General features: G+C 49.9%; 1 protein-coding gene across 46 annotated transcripts in view; it reads left to right on the top strand.

The window, feature by feature from the left end:
- Positions 1-20,825, top strand: part of TTLL3 (tubulin tyrosine ligase like 3) — a 28,615-nt gene extending 7,790 nt beyond the window's left edge. For 3 of the 46 annotated variants that reach the window (XM_063630390.1, XM_063630389.1, XM_055260503.2), the window contains exons 5-11: positions 118-246; positions 2,024-2,138; positions 4,904-5,099; positions 9,810-9,958; positions 11,001-11,244; positions 12,966-13,401; positions 18,709-19,432. In XM_063630390.1, coding sequence (XP_063486460.1) covers positions 118-246; positions 2,024-2,138; positions 4,904-5,099; positions 9,810-9,958; positions 11,001-11,244; positions 12,966-13,401; positions 18,709-18,849 — 1,410 coding nt within the window. In that variant the 3' untranslated portion in view covers positions 18,850-19,432. Of the gene's footprint in view, positions 1-117; positions 247-2,023; positions 2,139-3,196; positions 3,296-4,903; positions 5,100-9,773; positions 9,959-11,000; positions 11,245-12,965; positions 13,402-17,126 lie in introns of all 46 variants that reach the window. The other 43 variants (XM_055260489.2, XM_063630379.1, XM_055260506.2 and 40 more) reach the window with 41 other exon arrangements.
- Positions 20,826-22,130: the final 1,305 nt, after the last annotated feature.

Here is a 22,130-nt window from a genome sequence, read left to right as displayed (position 1 = left end):
TTGGAAGCATCCTCTCCTTCCTGTTCACCCACCCTGCTCAGCAGGGCAGGGAGAGGCTGCCTTAGGCCCTGCTACCCACACTAGCCTCTGTGTTTCTGTCTCCCCCTGTCTCCCCAGTCCCGCATGGTTCAGAATGAGACCCCCTACTTCATCTGGACCACTCGGCGGGATGTGCTCGACTGTCGCTTCCTCTCCAAGGATCAGATGATAAACCACTACACCCGGGCTGGCTCCTTTACCACAAAGGTGGGCTCCCTAGAGGAGCAGGCAGGGCAGCTTCCAACCCCCTGCCCTTGGGCTGGCAGCTCTCCTCCCTGCTCTCCTTGTTAGTAAGAGGAAGTTCTCAGGACAAGGGGAAGTATACAATTCAGAAGATTTGGAATCTGACCAGTATCTGGCTAGTTCAAATCCAGCCCCTGCACCATATCTGGCATGTGTAGATATGGTGACTAAAATAGGTCTGGAGGTAGAAAAATCACGAAATCCAATGATAGTGAACAAGCGGACTCTTACCTCATAAGCAGAAGATATCTGGCTAATGGACCCATTCTGTCTTACCTGGGTTTCTTTTTTTTTTTTTTTTTTCCAGACAGAGTCTTGCTCTGTCTCCCAGGCTAGAGTGCAGTGGTGCAATCTCAGCCCACTGCAACCTCTGCCTCCCAGGTTCAAGCAATTCTCCTGCCTCAGCCTCCTGAGTAGCTGGGACTACAAGTGCATGGCACCACACCTGGCGGATTTTTGTATTTTTTAGTAGAGACAGGATTTCACCATGTTGGTGACCTCAGGTGATCCACCTGCTTCAGCTTCCCAAAGTGCTGGTATTTCGGGCATAAGCCATCATGCCCAGCCTTACCTGGGTTTCTTAGCAAGTGACTTCACCTCTCTGAGCCTCAATTTCCTCATCTTTCAATGAGAATACCAGTAAGGCTTATCTTCTGGGGTTGTGGCAAGGATGAAGGGCTTTATAATAATGACCTGCCATTATATTATTGGTGTGAGTTAGGAAGGATTCTAGAGGAAGCAGCTCTTTTTTTGTTTTATTTTTAAGAGATGAGGTCTTGCTATGTTGCCCAGGCTGGTCTTGAACTCCTGGCCTCTGGCCTCAAGCAGTCCTCCCACTTCAGCCTCCCAGAGTGCTGGGATTACAGGTGTGAGCCACTGTGCTCGGCCTTGGCAGCTCTTTAAGAATGAGAAAGGGTGGGCCGGGCACAGTGGCTCATGCCTGTAATCCCAGCACTTTGGGAGGCCGAGGCAGGCAGATCATGAGGTCAGGAGATTGAGACCATCCTGGCTAACATGGTGAAACGCCATCTCTATTAAAAATACAACAAATTCGGCCGGGCGCGGTGGCTCACGCTTGTAATCCCAGCACTTTGGGAGGCCGAGGCGGGCGGATCACGAGGTCAGGAGATCGAGACCAGGTGAAACCCCGTCTCTACTAAAAATACAAAAAAATTAGCCGGGCGTGGTGGCGGGCGCCTGTAGTCCCAGCTACTCAGAGAGGCTGAGGCAGGAGAATGGCGTGAACCCGGGAGGCGGAGCTTGCAGTGAGCCGAGATTGCGCCACTGCACTCCAGCCTGGGCGACAGAGCGAGACTCCGTCTCAAAAAAAAAAAAAAAAAAAAAAAAAATACAACAAATTCGCTGGATGTGGTGTCGGGCACCTGTAGTCCCAGCTACTCTGGAGACTGAGGCAGGAGAATGGTGTGAACCCGGGAGGCAGAGCTTACAGTGAGCTGAGATCGCGCCACTGCACTACTCCAGCCTGGGTGACAGAGCGAGACTCCATCTCAAAAAAAAAAAAAAAAAAAAAGAATGTGAAAGGGTGGACAGGAGGGACGTCAGGCATTCTTGGCAAAGGACACTCCCCAGGCAAATATATGGTGATAGATGTGGGAAACTCAGACCTTGCAAGTGGGGCCAAGGCTCTGAGAGCATATCCAGTCAGAGTCTTTCTGAGCTGTCTGGGTGCGTGCCGAGTGTGGGCAGTCCTGCCCTGCCATCTCAGCGGCTAACTCCATAGGTGGGTCTATGTCTCAATCTCCGGAATTTGCCGTGGTTTGATGAGGTTGATGCCAACTCCTTCTTCCCACGCTGCTACCGCCTGGGGGCTGAGGATGACAAAAAAGCCTTCATAGGTAAGGAGACCCCCAGCCCCATGCGACCTCAGGCTGACGGAGCAGGGCTGAAGCTCTGGCTCATATCGGAGAGCAACAGGCCTCTCTTCATGCCCTCATCTGCCCCAGCAGATTTCCTTTTCCACCCTCAATCCTTATCCTTCCCTAATGTGCCCTCCCTTAATGAGCCTCTTAGCTTGGTCAACTCTGACCTCCAGAAAAGCTCGGGTAGCTTGGCTTATATTCTAGAGCAGGTTCTAAAAGTTGGTCAGTCCCTTGAGTTTGGAATCCAGAACAGATTCCAGGCTTATATCAAGTTCCACTTGTTGAATTGGATTCCAAAAAAGGCTGCAGGCTTTGGGTTTCTAAGGCAGACTAGGTTCCAATTCCACAATATGTTCTAAATTCAGGTTAGAATTTGGATCCAGATTCTATGCTAGATTTAAATTACATTCAAAGTCTGAAATAGGACACAGAATGGTTCTCAGGATAGAATAAGTATCAAAAGTAGGTGATGAACAGAAGAAACAAATTAGACAATGAGTCCAAGCCAGATTCTGAAGGCAGAATATGATCCAAGTCAGGTCAGATTTGGGGTCTGGTTCCACAACTGAAACAGGAGCAAGTTCTTTTTTTTTTTTTTTTGAGATGGAGTCTTGCTCTGTCACCCAGGCTGGAGTGCAGTGGCACGATCTTGGCTCACTGCAAGCTCCGCCTCCCGGGTTCCCGCCATTCTCCTGCCTCAGCCTCCCGAGTAGCTGGGACTACAGGCACCCGCCACCACACCCGGCTAATTTCTTGTATTTTTAGTAGAGATGGGGTTTCACTGTGTTAGCCAGGATGGTCTCGATCTCCTGACCTCGTGATCCACCCACCTCAGCCTCCCAAAGTGCTGGGATTACAGGCGTGAGCCACCGTGCCCAGCCTGAAACAGAGCAAGTTTTAAACTCAGGCTCTAGAGTCAGAAAAGGTAGAGTCAGGTTCTGGATCCAAAATGGGGCAAGTCATGATCAGGTTCTGGAACCAGAACAGGCCTCAAGCCTAGGGGCTGAGCAGGGTATCCCCTGGCCTGGGAGCAGAAGACTTCTGGCTGACCGCTGCCCGCAACGTTCTCAAGCTGGTGGTGAAGTCTGAGTGGAAGTCATACCCTATCCAGGCAGTAGAGGCAGAGGCCTCAGGTAAGCACTGTGGTTACCTCCACTCTCCCACCCATTTATCCTCCACCCATCCACCCTTCCACCTATCTGCCCTTCTACCTATCTATTCATCCACCCACCTACTGGTTCATCCACACATCTGTGTATGATTCACATCGACCCATCTATTCCATCCATCCATCCTTCCATCCATCCACTCATCCACCCACATATTCACCCACTCTCTGATCTACCGATTCACCCACCCATCCTTCCACTCATCCTTCCATCCTCCCACCAGTCACCCATTGTAAATCTCTTCGTTCATCTACCTGATGTCAGCTCCATACTCCCCATCCATCTATCCACTCCCTGCCTACCTATCCTTCCACAGATCCATCTACCCATCTATCTACCTGCTATTCCATTCTCCTATCTACTACCTATCTGTTCTCCAGTCCATTCACTCATCCATTCTTCTGTCCCAGGTACCTAGACACTTGTCTTCCCATCCATTTGTTAGTTGATCCACTCCTCATTCAGCCCTCCCATGGGCCTGGCATGTGGCCGAGCACCCTGGAGAGGGCAGACTAAGAAGACATGGTCCATCCCTGCCTGTGAGGAGCTCAGGTCTCTAAGGAGGAGGAAGCAGTGAAACTGGGCTTTACACATGGCCTGAGAACAGCTTAGGCCTGAACATAAGGAACAGCTTGGAGTGGAGGGGGACACAGAGGAACCCTCACTATCATGCATGCCAGCCCAACCACTGCCTGCCCTTTCCCTTTCTGGATTTAGCTCGTGTCTCCAGGCTTCTAGTCCTGTAATCCAGGGACCCATCAGCGAGGGATTCAGGGAAGTAGAGGCAGCTCTCCAGGAAGGAAGAAAATCCCTGCCTCTTCCAGAGAGAGACCTCCCCATTGCTGTCTCTTGTGTGCGTCACATACAAGGAAGGCTTGGTTGTGTGCCAGGATAAGGGGCACAAGGGCCTCAGGTGTGGCCAGAGACCCCGTGCTTAAGCTTTTATGGTATAGGTCAGGCTGCAGGGGTTTGAGGGCCTCAGTTGTATATCAGAATCTTCAGAGCACTGCGATGTTCAGGGGTGAGTCAGGTCTGTGGATGTGCATGGGGTCTTCTGAAGGGTCAGTTTCTGTAATCACTTTCAGGTGTGTCAGGCCCTTGTGCAGTAACAGTGCACACAGAGGTTAGTGTTTCTGTGGGCTAAGGGTTGTAGCTCTGTGTCAGGATTCTGGGAGTGGGTCTGGATTTCTGGTCAGACTTGGGGGAGGGGTATTCGTGTATAACTGGGTTCACATAGGCCAAGGCTCCCAGGTGCATTTTAGGCAGAGCCTCAGGTGTGTTAGAGGTCCCAGGGGCAGAGAGGCTATAGGTGCTGTCAGAGGCCTTGGGGACATTTAGGGCAGAGCCTTGAGTGACAGATCCTGGGACAATGGGAGCCAAGGGCAAGTGCTAGAGTTGCAGTGAATTTAGAGCAAAGCCTCAGCTAAGTGACACATCCCAGGGCAATAGGGGATCTATCTAGGTTTGTGCTGGGCCTCAGTAAGTGACAGGCCTTAGGACAAAGGGGGCTGTGACGTGCCTCAGGTTACCTGCCTTGATATGGGATCATGACAGGCCCCTCCCTATGTGCAGGAGACAAGCAGCCCAAGAAACGGGAGAAGAACCCAGTGTCAGCGTCCCCAGAGTTTGTGGATGAAGCTCTGTGTGTGTGCGAGGAGTACCTTAGCAACTTGGCCCACAGGGACATCGACAAGGACCTGGAGGCCCCGCTGTACCTCACCCCCGAGGGCTGGTCCCTCTTCCTGCAGCGCTACTACCAAGTGGTCCAGTGAGTCCCCTGCAGCTGGGACTTTGGGCTGTGGGCAGGTGCTTAGGGATAGACCCTTTCTGTCTCGTGCAGCCCTTACCCCTTCCCCAAGCCTCCCGCTCGTTTACCCTGCTGTTCTGCTCAGGAACCCTCAAGGACTCCCACTGCCTCCATGATAGGGTCTGGGCCACTCTTCTTGGTTCTTGGCATAGCATAGTCACTAAGGGCATGGCCTGTGCCACCAAATGGACAGCACATTGCCCAAAGTGTGTGTTGTATGGATGTTAATTCTACAGGAAGTAAATAGATTTTATGAAAAAAGGGCTTTTGTGGTCCATCACATTTGGAAAACACTGGATTAAGCAGTTAATTAAAGAGGCTTCCCTGGGCCAGTACTCTTCAGAACCTGTGGGTGGTGTAAGCCTATAGAGAGAGTGTGCTGCTTATCCTGTACTTAAGTGAGCCCAATGCCCTGCCTCTCACCAAGCATCCTGAGGGGCAGTGTTTTCTGAACACACTTTGGAAAAAGGTTCTTAGGCAGGAGAAGGGAGGATCAAGGTGAGCCTGGTGCTGCTTTAGGGAGATTCCATTCAGGAGAAGCATGCAGGAGCGACTGGAGGGAGAACAGCCCTGAAGGCAGAACACACAGTAAGCATTTCTTGAGCAACTCCGACGTGCCAAGCATTGCCCGAGGTTCCAGAAATGAAGCGTAGCCCCTGTTCTCAACTGGGACACAGCTCAAGGTTTGAGACTTGCAGGAAGCCAGGTGGGAGTGCTAGGAATCTCAGCTGGGGTGGTGGTAATGGGAAGAAGTGGACAGATTTAATTACTCAATAGGGGAAACCGAAGAACTAATGAATGACATGAGCAGCAGACCTACGTCATTAGCAAGTAATTCATTGCATCTTTTCTAAATGTCAGGACATAACTTAGGTGGCCCAGTACTCTCTCCCTTTTTTTTTTTTTTTTTTTTGAGACGGAGTCTCGCTCTGTCGCCCAGGCTGGAGTGCAGTGGCGCAATCTCGGCTCACTGCAAGCTCCGCCTCCCGGGTTCACGCCATTCTCCTGCCTCAGCCTTCCAAGTAGCTGGGACTACAGGCGCCCGCCACCATGCCCAGCTAATTTTTTGTATTTTTAGTAGAGACGGGGTTTCACCATGTTAGCCAGGATTGTCTTGATCTCCTGACCTCGTGATCCACCCACCTCGGCCTCCCAAAGTGCTGGGATTACAGGCGTGAGCCACTGTGCCCGGCTGGTACTTTCTCTTTAGCTACTGGAAAATGTAAAGCTACCCATCTTAAATTAAGAATTATCAAGGCAGCCAGGTGTGGTGGCTCACGCCTGTAATCCCAGCACTTTGGGAGGCCGAGGCGGGCAGATCACTTGAGGTCAGGAGTTCAAGACCAGCCTGGCCAATATGGCGAAACCCCATCTCTACTAAAAATACGAAAATTAGCTGGGCATGGTGGCGCATGCCTGTAATCCCACCTACTCAGGAGGCTGAGACAGGAGAATCACTTGAACCTAGGAGTCGGAGCTTGCAGTGAGCCGAGATCGCACCACTGCACTCCAGCCTGGGTGACAGAGTGAGACTCCGTCTCAAAAAAAAGAATTTTCAAGACTTAGAACATTAGTTGTGAAGCACATGAGTCCTTTTTATTTCTGGTGTGTGGGGGCAAGTTCCAGAGAGGGCTATAGGAACCTCTCTAAAGTCAGGATAACATAAAACATTGCATCATATAACAGACATACACAGTGTTGAATGGTTCAGTACAAATGACCAGCATTCATTCATTCCTTCAATATTTTATTTTATTTTTTTGAGATAGGGTCTCACTTTGTTACCCAGGCTGGAGTGCAGTGGCGCAATCTTGGCTCACTGCAACCTCTGCCTCCCAGGCTCAAGTGATTTTCCCACCTCAGCCTCCTGAGTAGCTAGGACTACAGGTGTGTGCCACCAGCCTGGTAAATTTTTGTGTGATATATATATATATATCTGTGTGTATATATATATACACACAGATATATACATATATGTATATCTGTGTATGTATATATTTTTTTTATAGAGACATGGTTTCACCATATTGGCCAGGCTGGTCTTGAACTCAAACATCTGGCCACCTTGGCCTCCCAAAGGGCTGGGATTAACAGATGTGAGCCACTACACTCGGCCTAATTCATTCAATATTTACTGTTAATACTTCTCAACTTTTTGAAAAAACCAATTCCACTTGGGGCGGTGGCTTATGCCTGTAATCCCAGCACTTTGGGAGGCCAAGGCTGGCGGATCATGAGGTCAGGAGTTCAAGAACAGCCTGGCCAATATGGTGAAACCCCATCTCTTCTAAAAATACAAAAATTAGCAGGGCCAGGAGCGGTGGCTCACGCCTGTAATCCCAGCATTTTGGGAGGCCAAGGCGGGCGGATCATGAGGTCAGGAGATCAAGACCATCCTGGCTAACACAGTGAAACCCCCTCTCTACTAAAAATACAAAAAAATTAGCTAGGCGTGGTGGTGGGCGCCTGTAGTCCCAGTTACTGGGGAGGCTGAGGCAGGAGAATGGCGTGAACCTGGAAGGCAGAGCTTGCAGTGAGTCGAGATCGCGTCACTGCACTCCAGCCTGGGCAACAGAGCGAGACTCCGTCTCAAAAAAAAAAAAAAAAGCCAGCCAGTTTGGATTTTAAGAACTAAGCCAGCCAGGTTTTCATCAAGGTTGACTTTTCATTAAAATACTGGTGTTTTTTTTCTTTTTGCTAACTATAAAATCATATTGTCATGTCGAATATACTTTTTCAAATTACACTCCTGTGTGATATTTTCGTGGGCCACATCACAGATTACTGAACAGATACTTCATGCTACAGACCACAGAAAAGTCTGTCAGGACATAGGTGTGAGTACTCCTGGGAGACCTTGCCTAGCCCCCTGCATCTGGCTGTCCCTGTTCCTGGCACTGCCCCAGTGGCTGCTGCCTCCTCCTTAAAAAAGAGAAAGTTCTCCATGACTGGAGACATTCAAGATACTAAGATGTTACAGAGTTAGCTTCCCCTGAATAGGAGGCTCTTGTCCTATTCAGTCAGAAGGAAAGAAATGCAAGAGTCTGGATGAGGCAGCCATCTGGGGTATTTTGTGGCTTGGTTTAGTTCAGGACATTTTCTGTCTTGTAGAGAACAGGGTCCCTCTTTGTCCATGAAACCCTGTCTGTGCAGCCCAGTTGCTGAGGCAAGCTCCTACCAAAGTACTTGCTGAGCCAACCGTTCATTCACTGAGCAAACTTTCAGGGAGTACCTGCTGAGTGCCAGGTGTGGTGCTTGGGGATGGGGATTACAGCAGAGAACAACTCAAAAAATGTTCCTGCTCTTATGGAGTTTACATTCTAGTTAGGGGATTCAGACAATAACCAAATAAGCAGATGTGTCAGGTGGGGGTAAATGATGGGAAGAAAACAAGCAAGAAGAGGTGTGATATAGAGGTGCTTAAAAGGAATTAGGCTAACATCGTTTCAGCCAATATTAAGCACAGATTAAGACAGGAATGAACCCCAAAAATCACCTATGGGTGGAGGAATCAGACAGGACAGAGTTTGAATCCTGGCTGAACCACTCAACTTTCAGTGTATGGCCTGGGTAAGTCCCTTAACTCTCAAAGCTTCAGTTTACTCTTTTTTTTTTTTTTTTTTTGAGACGGGAGTCTCACTCCGTTGCCCACGCTGGAGTGCAATGGTGCGATCTCGGCTCACTGCCACCTCCGCCTCCTGGGTTGAAGCGATTCTCCTGCCTCAGCCTCCTGAGTAGCTGGGATTACAGGTGCCCACCACCATGCTTGGCTAATTTTTATATTTTTAGTAGAGACAGGGTTTTGCCATGTTGGCCAGGCTGTTCTCAAACTCCTGACCTCAGGTGATCTTCCTGCCTCCGCCTCCCAAAGTGCTGGGATTACAGGCAGGAGCCACCGTGCCTGGCCCAGTTTACATTTCTCTAAAATGGGACCAGAGCTGGGTGTGGTAGCTCATGCCTGCAATCCCAGCACTTTGGGAGGCTGAACAGGAGGATTGCCTGAGGCCAGGAGTTCAAGACTAGCCTGGGTAACATAATAAGACCCATCTCTGCAAAAAATAAAAATTAGCTTGGGTGTGGTGGCATATGCCTGTAATTCCAACTACTTGGGAGGCTGAAACTTGGACCTAGGAGTTCCTGGCTGCAGTGAGCCGTGATTTCACCACTGCACTTCAGCCTGGGTGACAGACCAAGACCCTGTCTCAAAAAAAAAAAAAAAAAAAAAGTCGGGGGTTAGGGGGTGGGTACTAGTAATACTTCCCTGGCAGGGCCTTGAGGGGATTAGTGAAAATATATAGAAAGCCCTTGTCACAGTGCCTGGCACATAGTGGTGCTTTATCATTAGGAACTGGAATGATTAAATTCTGTCAAAGACAGTTTTAATGTAATAGGAAGGGGGGTGGCACAGGTGGAGTGTTGGAGTAGGGGGTGGTTTGCAGTTAATGGAATTTTATCAACCTTTCCCATTCGTGTAGTCTGGGCAGGTTAGGATTTCAGGGGTGGCTTGAAGGTGGGGCTGGAGGCCTGGGAGGGACCTATGGATATCTGCAGGGAGGGCGTGACCAAGGCTGCCTGGATGACGGTGGGGGGTGGTGGAATATATCTCCCCTTGCCCTCTCCACCCGCATGTCCCAGGTCCAGCCCTGCCCAAGTTCCATCATTTCCCCACAGTGAAGGGGCAGAACTCAGGCACCTCGACACTCAGGTCCAGCGCTGTGAGGACATCCTGCAGCAGCTGCGGGCCGTGGTACCCCAGATAGACATGGAAGGGGATCGCAACATCTGGATCGTGAAGCCAGGAGCCAAGTCCCGCGGACGAGGTGGGGGTCAGCTCCCGCTTTCTGCACTGGCACCTCACGACCTGCATCTACCAGTAGAGGCCAAGGAAGTTAATAGTGCAGGTCTATTGAAGCCAAATTGCCTGGGTTTGAGTCCTAGCTCTGCTCCTAATATTCTTCGTGACCTTGAGCAGGTTTTATCACCTCCCTGAACCTCAGTTCCCTCATCTGAGAAATGAGGAGGATGATAATACCTCCTGTGAGGTGAGGATTAAATGCAGTCATGCATCTAAAGCACTATTCCAAATCCTTAACATGCTTTAATTTATACAATCCTGGGAAACTGAGGCACGTGTAGGCTCTCACATGATCCGGAAGGATATCCATAAGGTCCTGGAAGCAGCAGTTGGCTGCCTCTGGACAAGGAGATATATTTTTTATTGTATGCCCTTTCGTACTGCCCAATTTTTGTTTTGTTTTATAGTCTATTTATTATTGGTAGGAAAGTAATAGGTGCACATGCTTTAAAAAAGCCCAACACTGGCCAGGTACAGTGGCTTGTGCTTGTAATCCCAGCACTTTGGGAGGCCGAGGCGGGTGGATCACTTGAGGTCAGGAGTTGGAGACCAGCCTGGCCAACATGGTGAAACCCTGTCTCTACTAAAAATACAAAAATTGGCCATGCGTGGTGGCAGGCACCTGTAATCCCAGCTACTCGGGAGGCTGAGGCAGGAGAATCAATCACTTGAACCCGGGAGGCGGAGGTTGCAGTGAGCCGGGCTCGTGCCACTGCACTCCAGCCTAGGCAACAGGGCTGTCTCAAAAAAAAAAAAAAAGCCCAGCACTTTAAATTTGTATCCATGTATATATTCCTGTTTAATCAAACAAAACTGGTTAGTTAGGAAAAATTTAAAATCCTTAGCAAATTCCTGGCTTTCCCAAAGGGAACTGGGTTCTGATTGAGGGAGACAGCCTTACCCACTCAGCCCTATCAGCTCCGAGGGGACGAGAGCTCCTGACAAGCTGGCCCTTCTCCCAGCCCATGCCTGACCTTCCAGTCCCTGACTGCCCTCTTCCCCTGTAGGCATCATGTGCATGGACCACCTGGAGGAGATGCTGAAGCTGGTGAACGGCAACCCCATGGTGATGAAGGACGGCAAATGGGTGGTGCAGAAGTATATTGAGCGGCCCCTGCTCATCTTTGGCACCAAGTTTGACCTGAGACAGTGGTTCCTGGTAACTGACTGGAACCCACTTACTGTGTGGTTCTACCGTGACAGCTATATCCGCTTTTCCACGCAGCCCTTCTCCCTGAAGAATCTGGACAAGTGAGCCCCTCTCCTCGCCTCCCACGAGCTCCCTGCCTAGTTGGGGAGCTGGCAAGCAAACAGGCGATTACAGTACAGGGGACTCGTGCAGCAGCACTAGGCTCCACACACAGACTGCAGGCAGGCAGGCCCTCATCCTGCCAGCTGTCCTTGCATCCAACAGATTTTTTTTTTTTTAACAGACAGGGGGCGGTCTCATTCTGTTACCTAGGCTGGAGTGCAGTGGCATGGTCACAGCTCACTGTAGCCTTGACTTCCTGTGCTTAAGCAATCCTTCCTCCTCAGCCTCCCAAATATCTGAGACCACAGGCATGTACCACAGCTGATTTTTAAATTTTTTTAGGTAGACATGGAGTCTCATTTTGTTGCCCAGGTTGGTCTCAAACTCCTGGGCTCAAGTGATCGTCCCACCTTGGCTTCCCAAAGTGCTGGGATTACACTGTGCCTGGCCCCTCCAACAGATTTGACCAAGTGTGTACCTTGTGCCATGCACTGTTCTGGGCACTTGGGGTATAGCACTGAACAAAACAAGATCCCAGCTCTCAAGGGCTTACATTCTAGCAGGGAGAAACAGGCAAGCAATGAACACAAGTGAAATTATCTAACAGGTTAAAAGATTATTTGGGCCAGGCGCAGTGGCTCATGCCTGTAATCCCAGCACTTTGGGAGGCCGAGGTGGGCAGATCACCTGAGGTCAGGAGTTCGAGACCAGCCTGACCAATATAGCGAAACCCCGTCTCTGCTAAAAATATAAAAATTAGCTGGGCATGTTGGTGGGCGCCTGTAGTCCCAGCTACTCGGGAGGCCGAGACAGGAGAATTGCTTGAACCTGGGAGGTGGAGGTTGCAGTGAACTGAGATCGTGCCACTGCACTCCAGCCTGGGTGACAGATCGAGACTCTGTCTCAAAAAAAGAAAAAAAAAAAAAAAGATTTGTCGTTGGGGGAAAAGGGGAAGCAAATGTAGAGCAGGGAAAGGAGGTCAGGAGTTTTGAAAACCAAGATGTCGTGTTAACTTCTGGGGTGAGAGAAAGCCTTGTTGAAGCCTGAATTCCAATTCTGTCTCTGCAGCTTCCAAGTTGTTTGACTCTGGTCATGTGAAAACCTATTTAAGCCTTGGTTTCCACATCTGAAGAATGGAGGCAGTAGTATGAAATTCATAGCTATCAATTATTGAGTGCTTCATATGTGATAGTGCTGAGCACTTTGTGTACATTATCTCATTCTTAATAAGAACCCAGTGAATACTTCCTGTTCACCAGGTCTGAAGAAAAAAATAAAAAACAGTGAAGTGGGTACTGTTACTACCCCCATTTTGCAGATGTGGAGAGCACGCAGGTTAGATGACTTGCCTAAGGTCTCACAACTAGTGTGGAGATGGCACTTGAACACGTCCTGGCGATGACGGGGCCATACCCTTACCCACCCTCTTATCTTCCAAACACTGGGATGGTTAACTGAGACTATGCACAAAGCACTTAGTACTGTGGCCCCCATAATTAGCGCCCCCAGAGCAGCCCTGAGAGATAAGAGTGGTTCTGGCCCTAGAAGAATGTGGTGGGGCCCAGGCCTCTGTCCTTTTTGTCCTTCCCAGTAGGGCCCCATCTCAAGTTGAATAGTGCAGGGTGGCCCAGGGCTGGTTCCAGGACTTGCCTGTCCTCCCTGAGCTTGGATGGGAGAGACACAAGGGCCTGGACCTCAGTTTTCTGCTCTCTGCCCCCAGCTCAGTGCACCTGTGCAACAACTCCATCCAGAAGCACCTGGAGAACTCATGCCATCGGCATCCACTGCTTCCACCAGACAACATGTGGTATAGCCAGAGGTTCCAGGCCCACCTGCAGGAGATGGGTGCCCCAAATGCTTGGTCCACCATCATCGTGCCTGGCATGAAGGATGCTGTGATCCACGCACTTCAGACCTCCCAAGACACCGTGCAGTGTCGGAAGGCCAGCTTTGAGCTCTATGGCGCTGACTTTGTGTTCGGGGAGGACTTCCAGCCCTGGCTGATTGAGATCAACGCCAGCCCCACGATGGCGCCCTCCACGGCAGTCACTGCCCGGCTGTGTGCTGGCGTGCAAGCTGACACCCTGCGCGTGGTCATTGACCGGCGGCTGGACCGCAACTGTGGCACAGGAGCCTTTGAGCTCATCTATAAGCAGGTGAGGAGGTTGGGCCCAGGCAGGACCCCAGAGAGTCTGCACCCTCTTCCAGGCAGCCCCATAGTGGAGCATAGGACTCTGCAGTCAGACCCAGTTTAAGATCCAGATTCAAGTCCTGGTCCTGCTAAGGTGACCTCACTTCCTTGAGTCTCAGTCTCCTGATCTTTGAAATGGGGATGTTATTACCATCTTTCTCATGGGAATGGGAGAATAAAATGAATTCATGTATGAGGATAATATTTCTAGAGAGGCATATAGCATAGTCATAAAAGCAGAGATTCTGGAATCTCCTTGGGTTCAAATTCTTGTTCAGTGACAACAAGCTGTGTGACTTTGGACAAGTTCCTAACCCCTAGGTCTCCTCATCTGTAAGAAGAAAAATAGTACCTAACTCACAAAGTTAGGTACTATGAGTTGTGAGAATTAAATGAGTTGATAAGTAAAGTACTTCATTTATTTATTTTTGAGATAGAGTCTCGCTCTGTTGCCCAGGCTGGAGTGCAGTGGCATGATCTTGGCTCACTGCAACCTCCACCTCCAAGGTTCAAGAGATTCTCCTGCCTCAGCCTCCCAAGTAGCTGGGATTACAGGTGCCCACCACCATGCCTGGCTAATTTTTGTATTTTTAGTAGATACAGGGTTTCGCCATGTTGGCCAGGCATGTCTCGAGCTCCTGACCTCAGGTGATCTGCCCACTTCAGCCTCCCAAAGTGCTGGGATTACAGGCAGAAGCCACCATTCCCAGCCAGTAAAGTACTTTAGAATAGTGCCTGGCACATAGTAAATGCTACTAAGTTTTAGCTAATGTTATTATTACCTAATAAGGTTAGGAGTTTCATCATGTATAACCTGTAAAGTGCCTGAATGTATAGCAATAGGCAATTACTGGTAGCTACTATTATTATTAGTATTATAATTATTTCACTCATCTTGCTCCAAAAAGAGATTGGAGTCTACTTGTAAAATAGAACAGCATTTTAAAAAATCAGTCAGAAAATTGATTGCAAGTCTTTCTGAGCTCTGGATAGAATTTCTTGTGGCAATTTAAATGGCTTCTGATTAGCATTCGGTTTCTGTCAAGGTTTGGTTACAGGAAGAGAACGTACCAATCACATGACCTAAGTGACCTCACCTTTGTTACAATTATTGATCATTTCTTAAATTAATATATTGGCGTTTTGGTTTCAAAAAATGTAAATGGAGAAATACATGGGCAGGAAAATATGAGCAAGCTGAAGGAAAATGTGCCATTGTAGTGCAGTGCTCCCAATGCCAGTGCCCAGGCCAGAAGCATCTGAAAGCTTCTAAAGGTATGGATGTCAGGAGGCTCCACCCCCAGAGATTGACCCAAAATGTCTAGCTTGGGGAGGTGACTATGCATCTGCATTTTTCAAATGTCCCCCAAATATTATTATTATTTTTTTTTAAGATGGAGTCTTGCTCTGTTGCCTAGGCTGGAGTGCAGTGGCGCCATCTCGGCTCACTGCAAGCTCCGCCTCCCGGGTTCAAGTGATTTTCCTGCCTCTGCTCCCTGAGTAGCTGGGACTACAGGCGCCTGCCACCATGCCCCGCTAATTTTTTGTATTTTAGTAGAGATGGGGTTTCACCATGTTAGCCAGGATGGTCTCGATCTCTTGACCTCGTGATTTGCCCGCCTCGGCCTCCCAAAGTGCTAGGATTACAGGCATAAGCCACTGCACCAAGCCCTCTAAATGTCTTTTGTTGCCGATTTGTTCTTGTTTTTGTTTTTAGGCCAGCACATAGTGAAGGCTCACACCTTGCACTGTTTTTTTTTTTTTGTCTCTTTTCATCTAGGCCAGCCCCAGTGCCTTTTGACCCCATAGTTTTGATCTTTTGAGGGGCCAGGCAGGTTGTTTTGTAGAACTGTCCCACATTCTGGATTTATCTGATTGTTGCCTTATGGTGTTATTTACCCTGGTCTTCTGTTAGCTGATTGTCTCAGGAACAAGAAGTTAGGTCAAACAGTTTGATGAGGTTCAGGTTAAACATTTTTCCCAAGAGCACTTCAGAGGTGATGCCGGGTACCTCATGTGGCATCACAAGGCACATCCTGTAAGAGTGTCTCACAGTTAGTGCTGCTGAGTTTGACTGTGGGTTACAGTGGTGGCTACCAGATCTCTCCATTATAAGCTACATCTCCCGTTTGCAATTAATTTTTCTGTAAGGTGATGTGTTGGCTCTGTCCAGATTACACATGTTCCTGTCATCCTTTCATCTAATTGTTTTGATACCACTTTTGATTATTGCCTATTTTATTAGAGTTGCAAAATGGCCAATGTCTAATTCTGTTGTTCCTTCTGCATTTATTAGCTGAGATTCTTCTGTAAAGATGAGCTTTCCCTCATCATCTGGGGCTACTCGAGAGTGCTGACAGCTATATTTTTATTTGTTTTTTTTTTTTTTTTTTTTTTTTTTGAGACAGAGTCTTGCTCTGCCACCCAGGCTGGAGTGCAGTGGTGCTGTCTCGGCTCACTGCAACCTCCGCCTCCCGGATTCAAGTGATTCTCCTTCTCAGATCCCGAGTAGCTGGGATTACAGGCGCCCACCATGGCTGGCTAATTCTTGTGTTTTTAGTAGAGATGGGGTTTTGCCATGTTGGCCAGGCTGGTCTCTAACTCCTGACCTCAGATGACCTGCCCGCCTCGGCCTCCCAAAGAGCCACCGCGCCCGGCAATAGCTGTATTTTTTTTTTTTTTTTTTTTGAGACAGAGTTTCGCTCTTGTCACCCAGGCTAGAGTACAATGGTGTGATCTCGGTTCACTGCAACTTCTGCCTCTTGGGTTCAAGCAATTCTCCTGCCTCAGCCTCCCGAGTAGCTGGGATTACAGGTGCCTGCCACCATGACCTGCTAATTTTTTTGCATTTTTAGTAGAGACAGGGTTTGGCTATGTTGGCCAGGCTGGTCGTGAACTCTTGACCTCAAGTGATCTGCCAGCCTTAGCCTCCCAAAGTGCTGGGATTACAGGTGTGACCACCATGCCCGGCCAATAGCTGTATTTTTAACAAGCTCCAAGTAATTCTGATCTTTAGATAGATTCTGATCAGGATCCTTCAGTGGCACAGAAGATACCTCCAATTGGCTCCAGGTTGCTAGCAAGGCACAGGGAGCTCTCCTGGAGCCCAGCTGAGGGCAGAACATACAGCTTGGCCTGATAGGAACTGAGAGTTGTAAGGGAGTCCCTCTCCTGGACCCTTCTCTCTGCCTTCCTCTGCATATTCGCTACTTCATTTTCTCCACAGACTGTCTTCTTAAAGGTTCTTAATTTCTGCTCCCCCATAACCTGGGTTCACACGAGGCTCTAGGCAGGCTCCAAGCCTCTTACTTTTCTGGGTGGCGTAACTCAAATTCTCTGTGCAGAGAATCTGATTGGCTCAGCTCAGGAAGCTGTCCACCAGCAGTGGCCTGTGCAGTGGAGCCACACACATTCCAGCAGGGGCTGGGGGCAGCTTAGGAGAGAAATGTGGCTGAGGGGTGCTGGTGGGACATGGCTAGGATTCCCCCATTCCTCTGGGCTAGCAATTCCTGGAGCTCTGTGACTCTAGGTACTGACTCAGAGGTGGGCTTTCCATTTCTCAGCTCAGAAACGCCTCTTTGACCAGGTGCCTCAAAAAGTAATTCCACCCATCTCTACTCTGGGTCCCACTGGGCCAAGGATTCCAGTACCACTGACTGAGTGGGCCTTGTCTCCTTTTCTTGTCCACAGCCTGCTGTGGAGGTGCCTCAATATGTAGGCATCCGGCTCCTGGTAGAGGGCTTCACCATCAAGAAGCCCATGGCGATGTGTCATCGGCAGATGGGGGTCTGCCCAGCAGTCCCTCTGCTGACCCAGCGAGGCTCAGGGGAAGGCAAGGACTCGGGGACCCCTACCCACAGGTCAGCTTCTAGGAAAGGCGCTGGGGCCGGGAGCCTGGGGCACAGTGAGAAGCCAGTCTCTACTGCCACCACTTCAGCCCCTGGAAAGGGGAAGAAAAGCAAGGCGAAAAGGGACACAGCCCTGGTCTGCCCCAATCTCCAGGAGTGGGATGCCCCCAGCACCAGGATGGGCTGCATTTTCACCATGACCTTTTCTAGTGGAGACAGGCAACCCCACCACTTGAACAGATTGCCATTGAGTCCGAAGAACCCCCAGGCCCTGGGTAAGACCGTTCCCCCAAAACACCCGAGTGTCCCAAGGCGATTTATTCCTGCTCTCCAGGCCCCTCCCAACCACCTGGATCAGCCACCCCACCAAAGAGCCACCAGTAGCAAGTAAAAGCCACTACTCACAAAGTATTCTTTAAAAATACACAGCCAAATTAGGTGGGCATGGTGGCGCGAGCCTGTGGTCCAGGCTACTCGCGAGGCTAATGAGGATCACTTGAGCCCAGGAGGTCAAGGCTGCAGTGAGTTATGATTGCACCTCTGCACTCCAGCCTGGGAGACAGAGTGAGATGCTGTCTTAAAAACAAAAACACAGAAAAAGCACTTTGGGAGGCCGAGGCAGGCAGATCACTTGAGGTCAGGAGTTCGAGACCAGCCTGGCCAACATGGTGAAACCCCATCTCTACTATACTAAAAAATACAAAAATTAGCTGGGTGTAGGGGCAGGTGCCTATAATCCCAGCTACTTGGGAGGCTGAGGCACGAGAATCACTTGAACCCAGGAAGCAGAGGTTGCAGTGAGCTGAGATTACACCATTGCACTCTAGCCTGGGCGACAAGAGTGAAACTCTGTCTCAAAAAAAAAAAAAAAAAAAACCCAGCCAAATGACTATTGTCTCCTCCAAAGTAGTCACTCTGCCTCACAGAGTGACTTATTTCAAAGATTACCTTATTTCAAAGATGCCAGGACTTAAGCCCAGGTTGCTCTCTCCAGCGCCCATGCTTTTCCCACTGCAGTATTCTGCCTTTGCCTTCAAGCAGTCACCTCTGGGGGAAAGAACTAACATGTGTCCAGCACTTAACAGTTTGCCCCATGCTGCTACCTGCCCAGCTCCTTTAGTGCTTACACCAACCTAGCAAGGTAGGTGCTATTATCCCCATTTTCCAGCCGAGGTATCAGGAAGTTTAAGGAAGTTGCCCAAGATTGCACAGCTCAGAAGGGGCACAGCTGGGATGCAGACCCAGGTCTGTTGGACTCTACTCTGTTTTCTTCTCACTGCCTCTGGAGGAGGAACTGGGAGGGCTCCATCTGCCTTCACCCCACTCCCTCCACATCCCCCCATCCTCCACACATACCTTTTAGGGCAGCTAGGCCACCTTGGGGCCCCCCCCACAGGCCCTCACAGCTTCTCTTGCTCCCACAGCCCCTCACCACTTCCCCAGCCTCCACACCAAAGCCCAGCTGCCTTCTCCCCATGTACTCCGACACCAGGGCCAGGTCCTCAGACGACAGCACAGCAAGTTGGTGGGCACTAAGGCCCTGTCGACCACAAGCAAGGCCTTGAGGACTCTACCTACGGCTAAGGTCTTCATTTCCCTCCCACCTAACCTTGATTTCAAGGTGGCACCCAGCATCCTGAAGCCAAGAAAGGTGGGCCTCGACCTGTGACTCACACCCAGTGGACAGTGCTGAGCACAGGGTCAGGGCTGGAGGGCACAGGCAGAGGGCAGCTCCCAGGCTGGCTGGCACCCCAAGGGAAGAGCTTGTCTCCCTCAGAAGCCCCTTCCTCAACAGACTTCTGATCATCTCCCTCTTCTCCCCTCCTTTCACACCGAGGCTCCTGCTCTCCTGTGCCTCCGAGGCCCCCAGCTGGAAGTGCCTTGTTGCCTCTGCCCTTTGAAGTCGGAACAATTCCCAGCACCTGTAGGAAGGTCAAGGCCAAAGGCAAATTCAAGGCCAGACTGTGACAAACCCAGGGCTGAGGCCTGCCCCATGAAGAGGCTGAGGCCCCTGAAACCCCTGCCCCTTGTTGGTACATTCCAGAGGCACAGGGGCCTGGGGGATATGAAGCTAGGGAAGCCCCTGCTTCGATTCCCCACTGCCCTTGTCCTGGATCCAACACCAAATAAAAAGAAACAAGTGAAGTATTTGGGGCTTGACTCCATTGCTGTTGGAGGGTCAAGAGTGGGTGGGGTGAGACCGTGTACCCCAGGGTCCACAGCAAGAGCCTGAGGCCATCAGCAGCTCCTCCGTGCAGCGAGGCCTAGAATTCCCACCTAAGGACAGACATGAGGCTTCCTATTTAGGGACTCCCCTAGCATCTCTGATCCAGGGGTGGGGAACGTGAGCCTTCACTTTAAAGATGGAGAAACTGAGTCTGAAAGAGGCAGCATGGCTTGCCCAAGATCACGTGGCAGTGAGTAGATGCAGGGACATATTGCCAGAACTGCTGACCACTGGGAGCCCCCCAACCCCAGAGAGCAAGCTGGGCTAGCAGAATGACACCTAACAGGTATAGGAACGTTAATGCCATGAGACAGGGGAAAGAGTTGACCTTGCCTAAACTTCAGCCCTTCTGCAGAGGGAATGGGTCCATCCCTTCTTCAGCAAGGGGCCAAGGTCACCTAAAAATGAAATATCCAATAAGCCACATTCACCTGAAGAAAAGTGTGGCACTTCTTAGTTGTAGTGGGTTGAACTGTGGTCCCCTGAAAAGAGATGTCTACTTGGACCCTGTGAATGTGACCTTATGTGGGAAAAGAGTCTTTGTAGCTGGGTATGGTGGCTCACGCCTGTTATCCCAGCACTTTGAGAGGCCAAGGCAGGAGATTGCTTGAGCCCACAAGTTCAAGACCAGTCTGGGCAACATGGCGAATCCGTTTCTATAGAAAACTAGCCGGGTGTGGTGGCACGCACCTGTAGTCCTAGCTACTCGGGAGGCCTAGGTGGGAGGATTACCTGAGTCTGGGAAGATCAAAACTGTGGTGAGCTGTGATCACACCACTGCGCTCTGAGCCTGAGAGACAGAGTGAAACCCTGTATCAAAAAAAAAAAAAAAAAGGTCTTTGCAGATGTAAATAAGATCTTAAATGAGATAATCCCAATGACCAGTGTGGTGCTTACATTCAATGACAAGTGTCTTCATAAGAAAGGATAAGGGCCGGTGGCTCACTCCTGTAATCCTAGCATTTTGGGAAGGCTGAAGTAGGTGGATCACCTAAGGTCAGGAGTTCGAGACCAGCCTGGCCAACATGGCAAAACCCCGTTTCTACTAAAAATACAAAAATTAGCCGGGCATGGTGACGTGTGCCTGTAATCCAGCTACTCGGGAGGCTGAGGCAAGAGAATTGCTTGAACTCTAGAGGTGGGGTTGCAGTGAGCTGAGATCATGCCACTTCACTCCAGCCTGAGCGACAGACTGAGACTCTGTCTCAAAAAAAAAAAAAAAAAAAGATAAGAAGGCTGAGGCAGGAGGGTTGCTTGAGTCCAGGAGTTGGAGGGTAGCCTGCTTGGGCAACATACTGAGACCCTGCTTTAAAAACAGAGACTCAAAAACAAAAACAAAAAAAATTAGCCAGGTGCGGTGGCACGTGCCTGTAATCCCAGCAGGAGAATCATTTGAACCCAGGAGGCAGAGGTTGCAGTGAGTAGAGCTCACACCACTGCACTCCAGCCTGGGAAACAGAGTGAGACTCTGTCTCAAAAAAAAAAAAAAAAAAAAAAAAAAAAAAAAAAGGAGGCTGAGGCGGGAGGGTTGCTTGAAGCCAGGAGTTGGAGGGTAGCCTACCTGGGCAACATACTGAGACCCTGCTTTAAAAAATATAACAGAGTAAGAAGGCTGGGTGCAGTGGCTCATGCCTGTAATCCCAGCACATTGGCGGGGGGGAGGGGGGTTGCCAAAACAGGTGGATTGCTTGAGGCCAGGAGTTCAAGACCAGCCTAGTCAACATAGCAAGACCCCATCTCAATTGTTGGTTTTTTTTTTTTGTTTTTTTTTTTTTTTTTGAGACAAGGTTTCACTCTGTCACCCAGGCTGGAGTGCAGTGGCAGGATCTCGGCTCACTACAATATCCACTTCCTGAGCTCAGATCATCTTCCCACCTCAGCCTCCCAAGTAGCTGGGACTACAGGCGCATGCCACCACACCTGGCTAATTTTTTTTTTGCATATTTTGTAGAGACAGGGTTTTGCCATGTTGCCCAGGCTGGTCTTGAAATCCTGGGCTCAAGTGATCCACCCACCTCAGCCTCCCAACGTGCTGGGATTACAGGTATGAGCCACTGAGCCCAGCCACCATTTTTTTTTTTTTTTTGAGACGGAGTCTTGCTCGGTTGCCTAGGCAGTGGTGTGATCTTGGCTCACTGCAACCTCCACCTCCCAGGTTCACTGCCTCAGCCTCCTGAGTAGCTGTAACTATAGGCGCGTACCACCACACCCAACTAATTTTTGTACTTTTTGTAGAGACGGGGTTTCACCGTGTTGGCCAGGCTAGTCTCGAATTCCTGTCCTCGTGATCCACCCAGCTCGGCCCCCCAAAGTGCTGGGATTACAGGCATAAGCCACTGCGCCCAGCCTACAATTTTTAAAAGGATTAGCTGGGTGTGGTGTGTGTGCTTGTAGTCTCAGCTACTCAGCGCAGGTAGGAGGACTGCTTGAGCTGAGAAGTTTGAGGCTGCAGTGAGCTATGCTTGCACAACTGCATGCCAGCCTGGGTGACACAGTGAGACCCTGTCTCAGAAAAAAAAAAAACAACCACTCAGAAGAGCAGACAGACATGAGGAGAAGGCCATATGAAGATGGAAGCAGGCCAGGCACGGTGGTTCAGGTCTGTAATCCCAGTACTTT

This window comes from Symphalangus syndactylus, chromosome 21, assembly GCF_028878055.3.
Source record: "Symphalangus syndactylus isolate Jambi chromosome 21, NHGRI_mSymSyn1-v2.1_pri, whole genome shotgun sequence".
Taxonomy (NCBI): Eukaryota; Metazoa; Chordata; class Mammalia; order Primates; family Hylobatidae; genus Symphalangus; species Symphalangus syndactylus.
The sequence above is the reverse complement of the archived record's forward strand: the minus strand, read 5'-3'. Positions and strand labels throughout refer to the sequence as shown.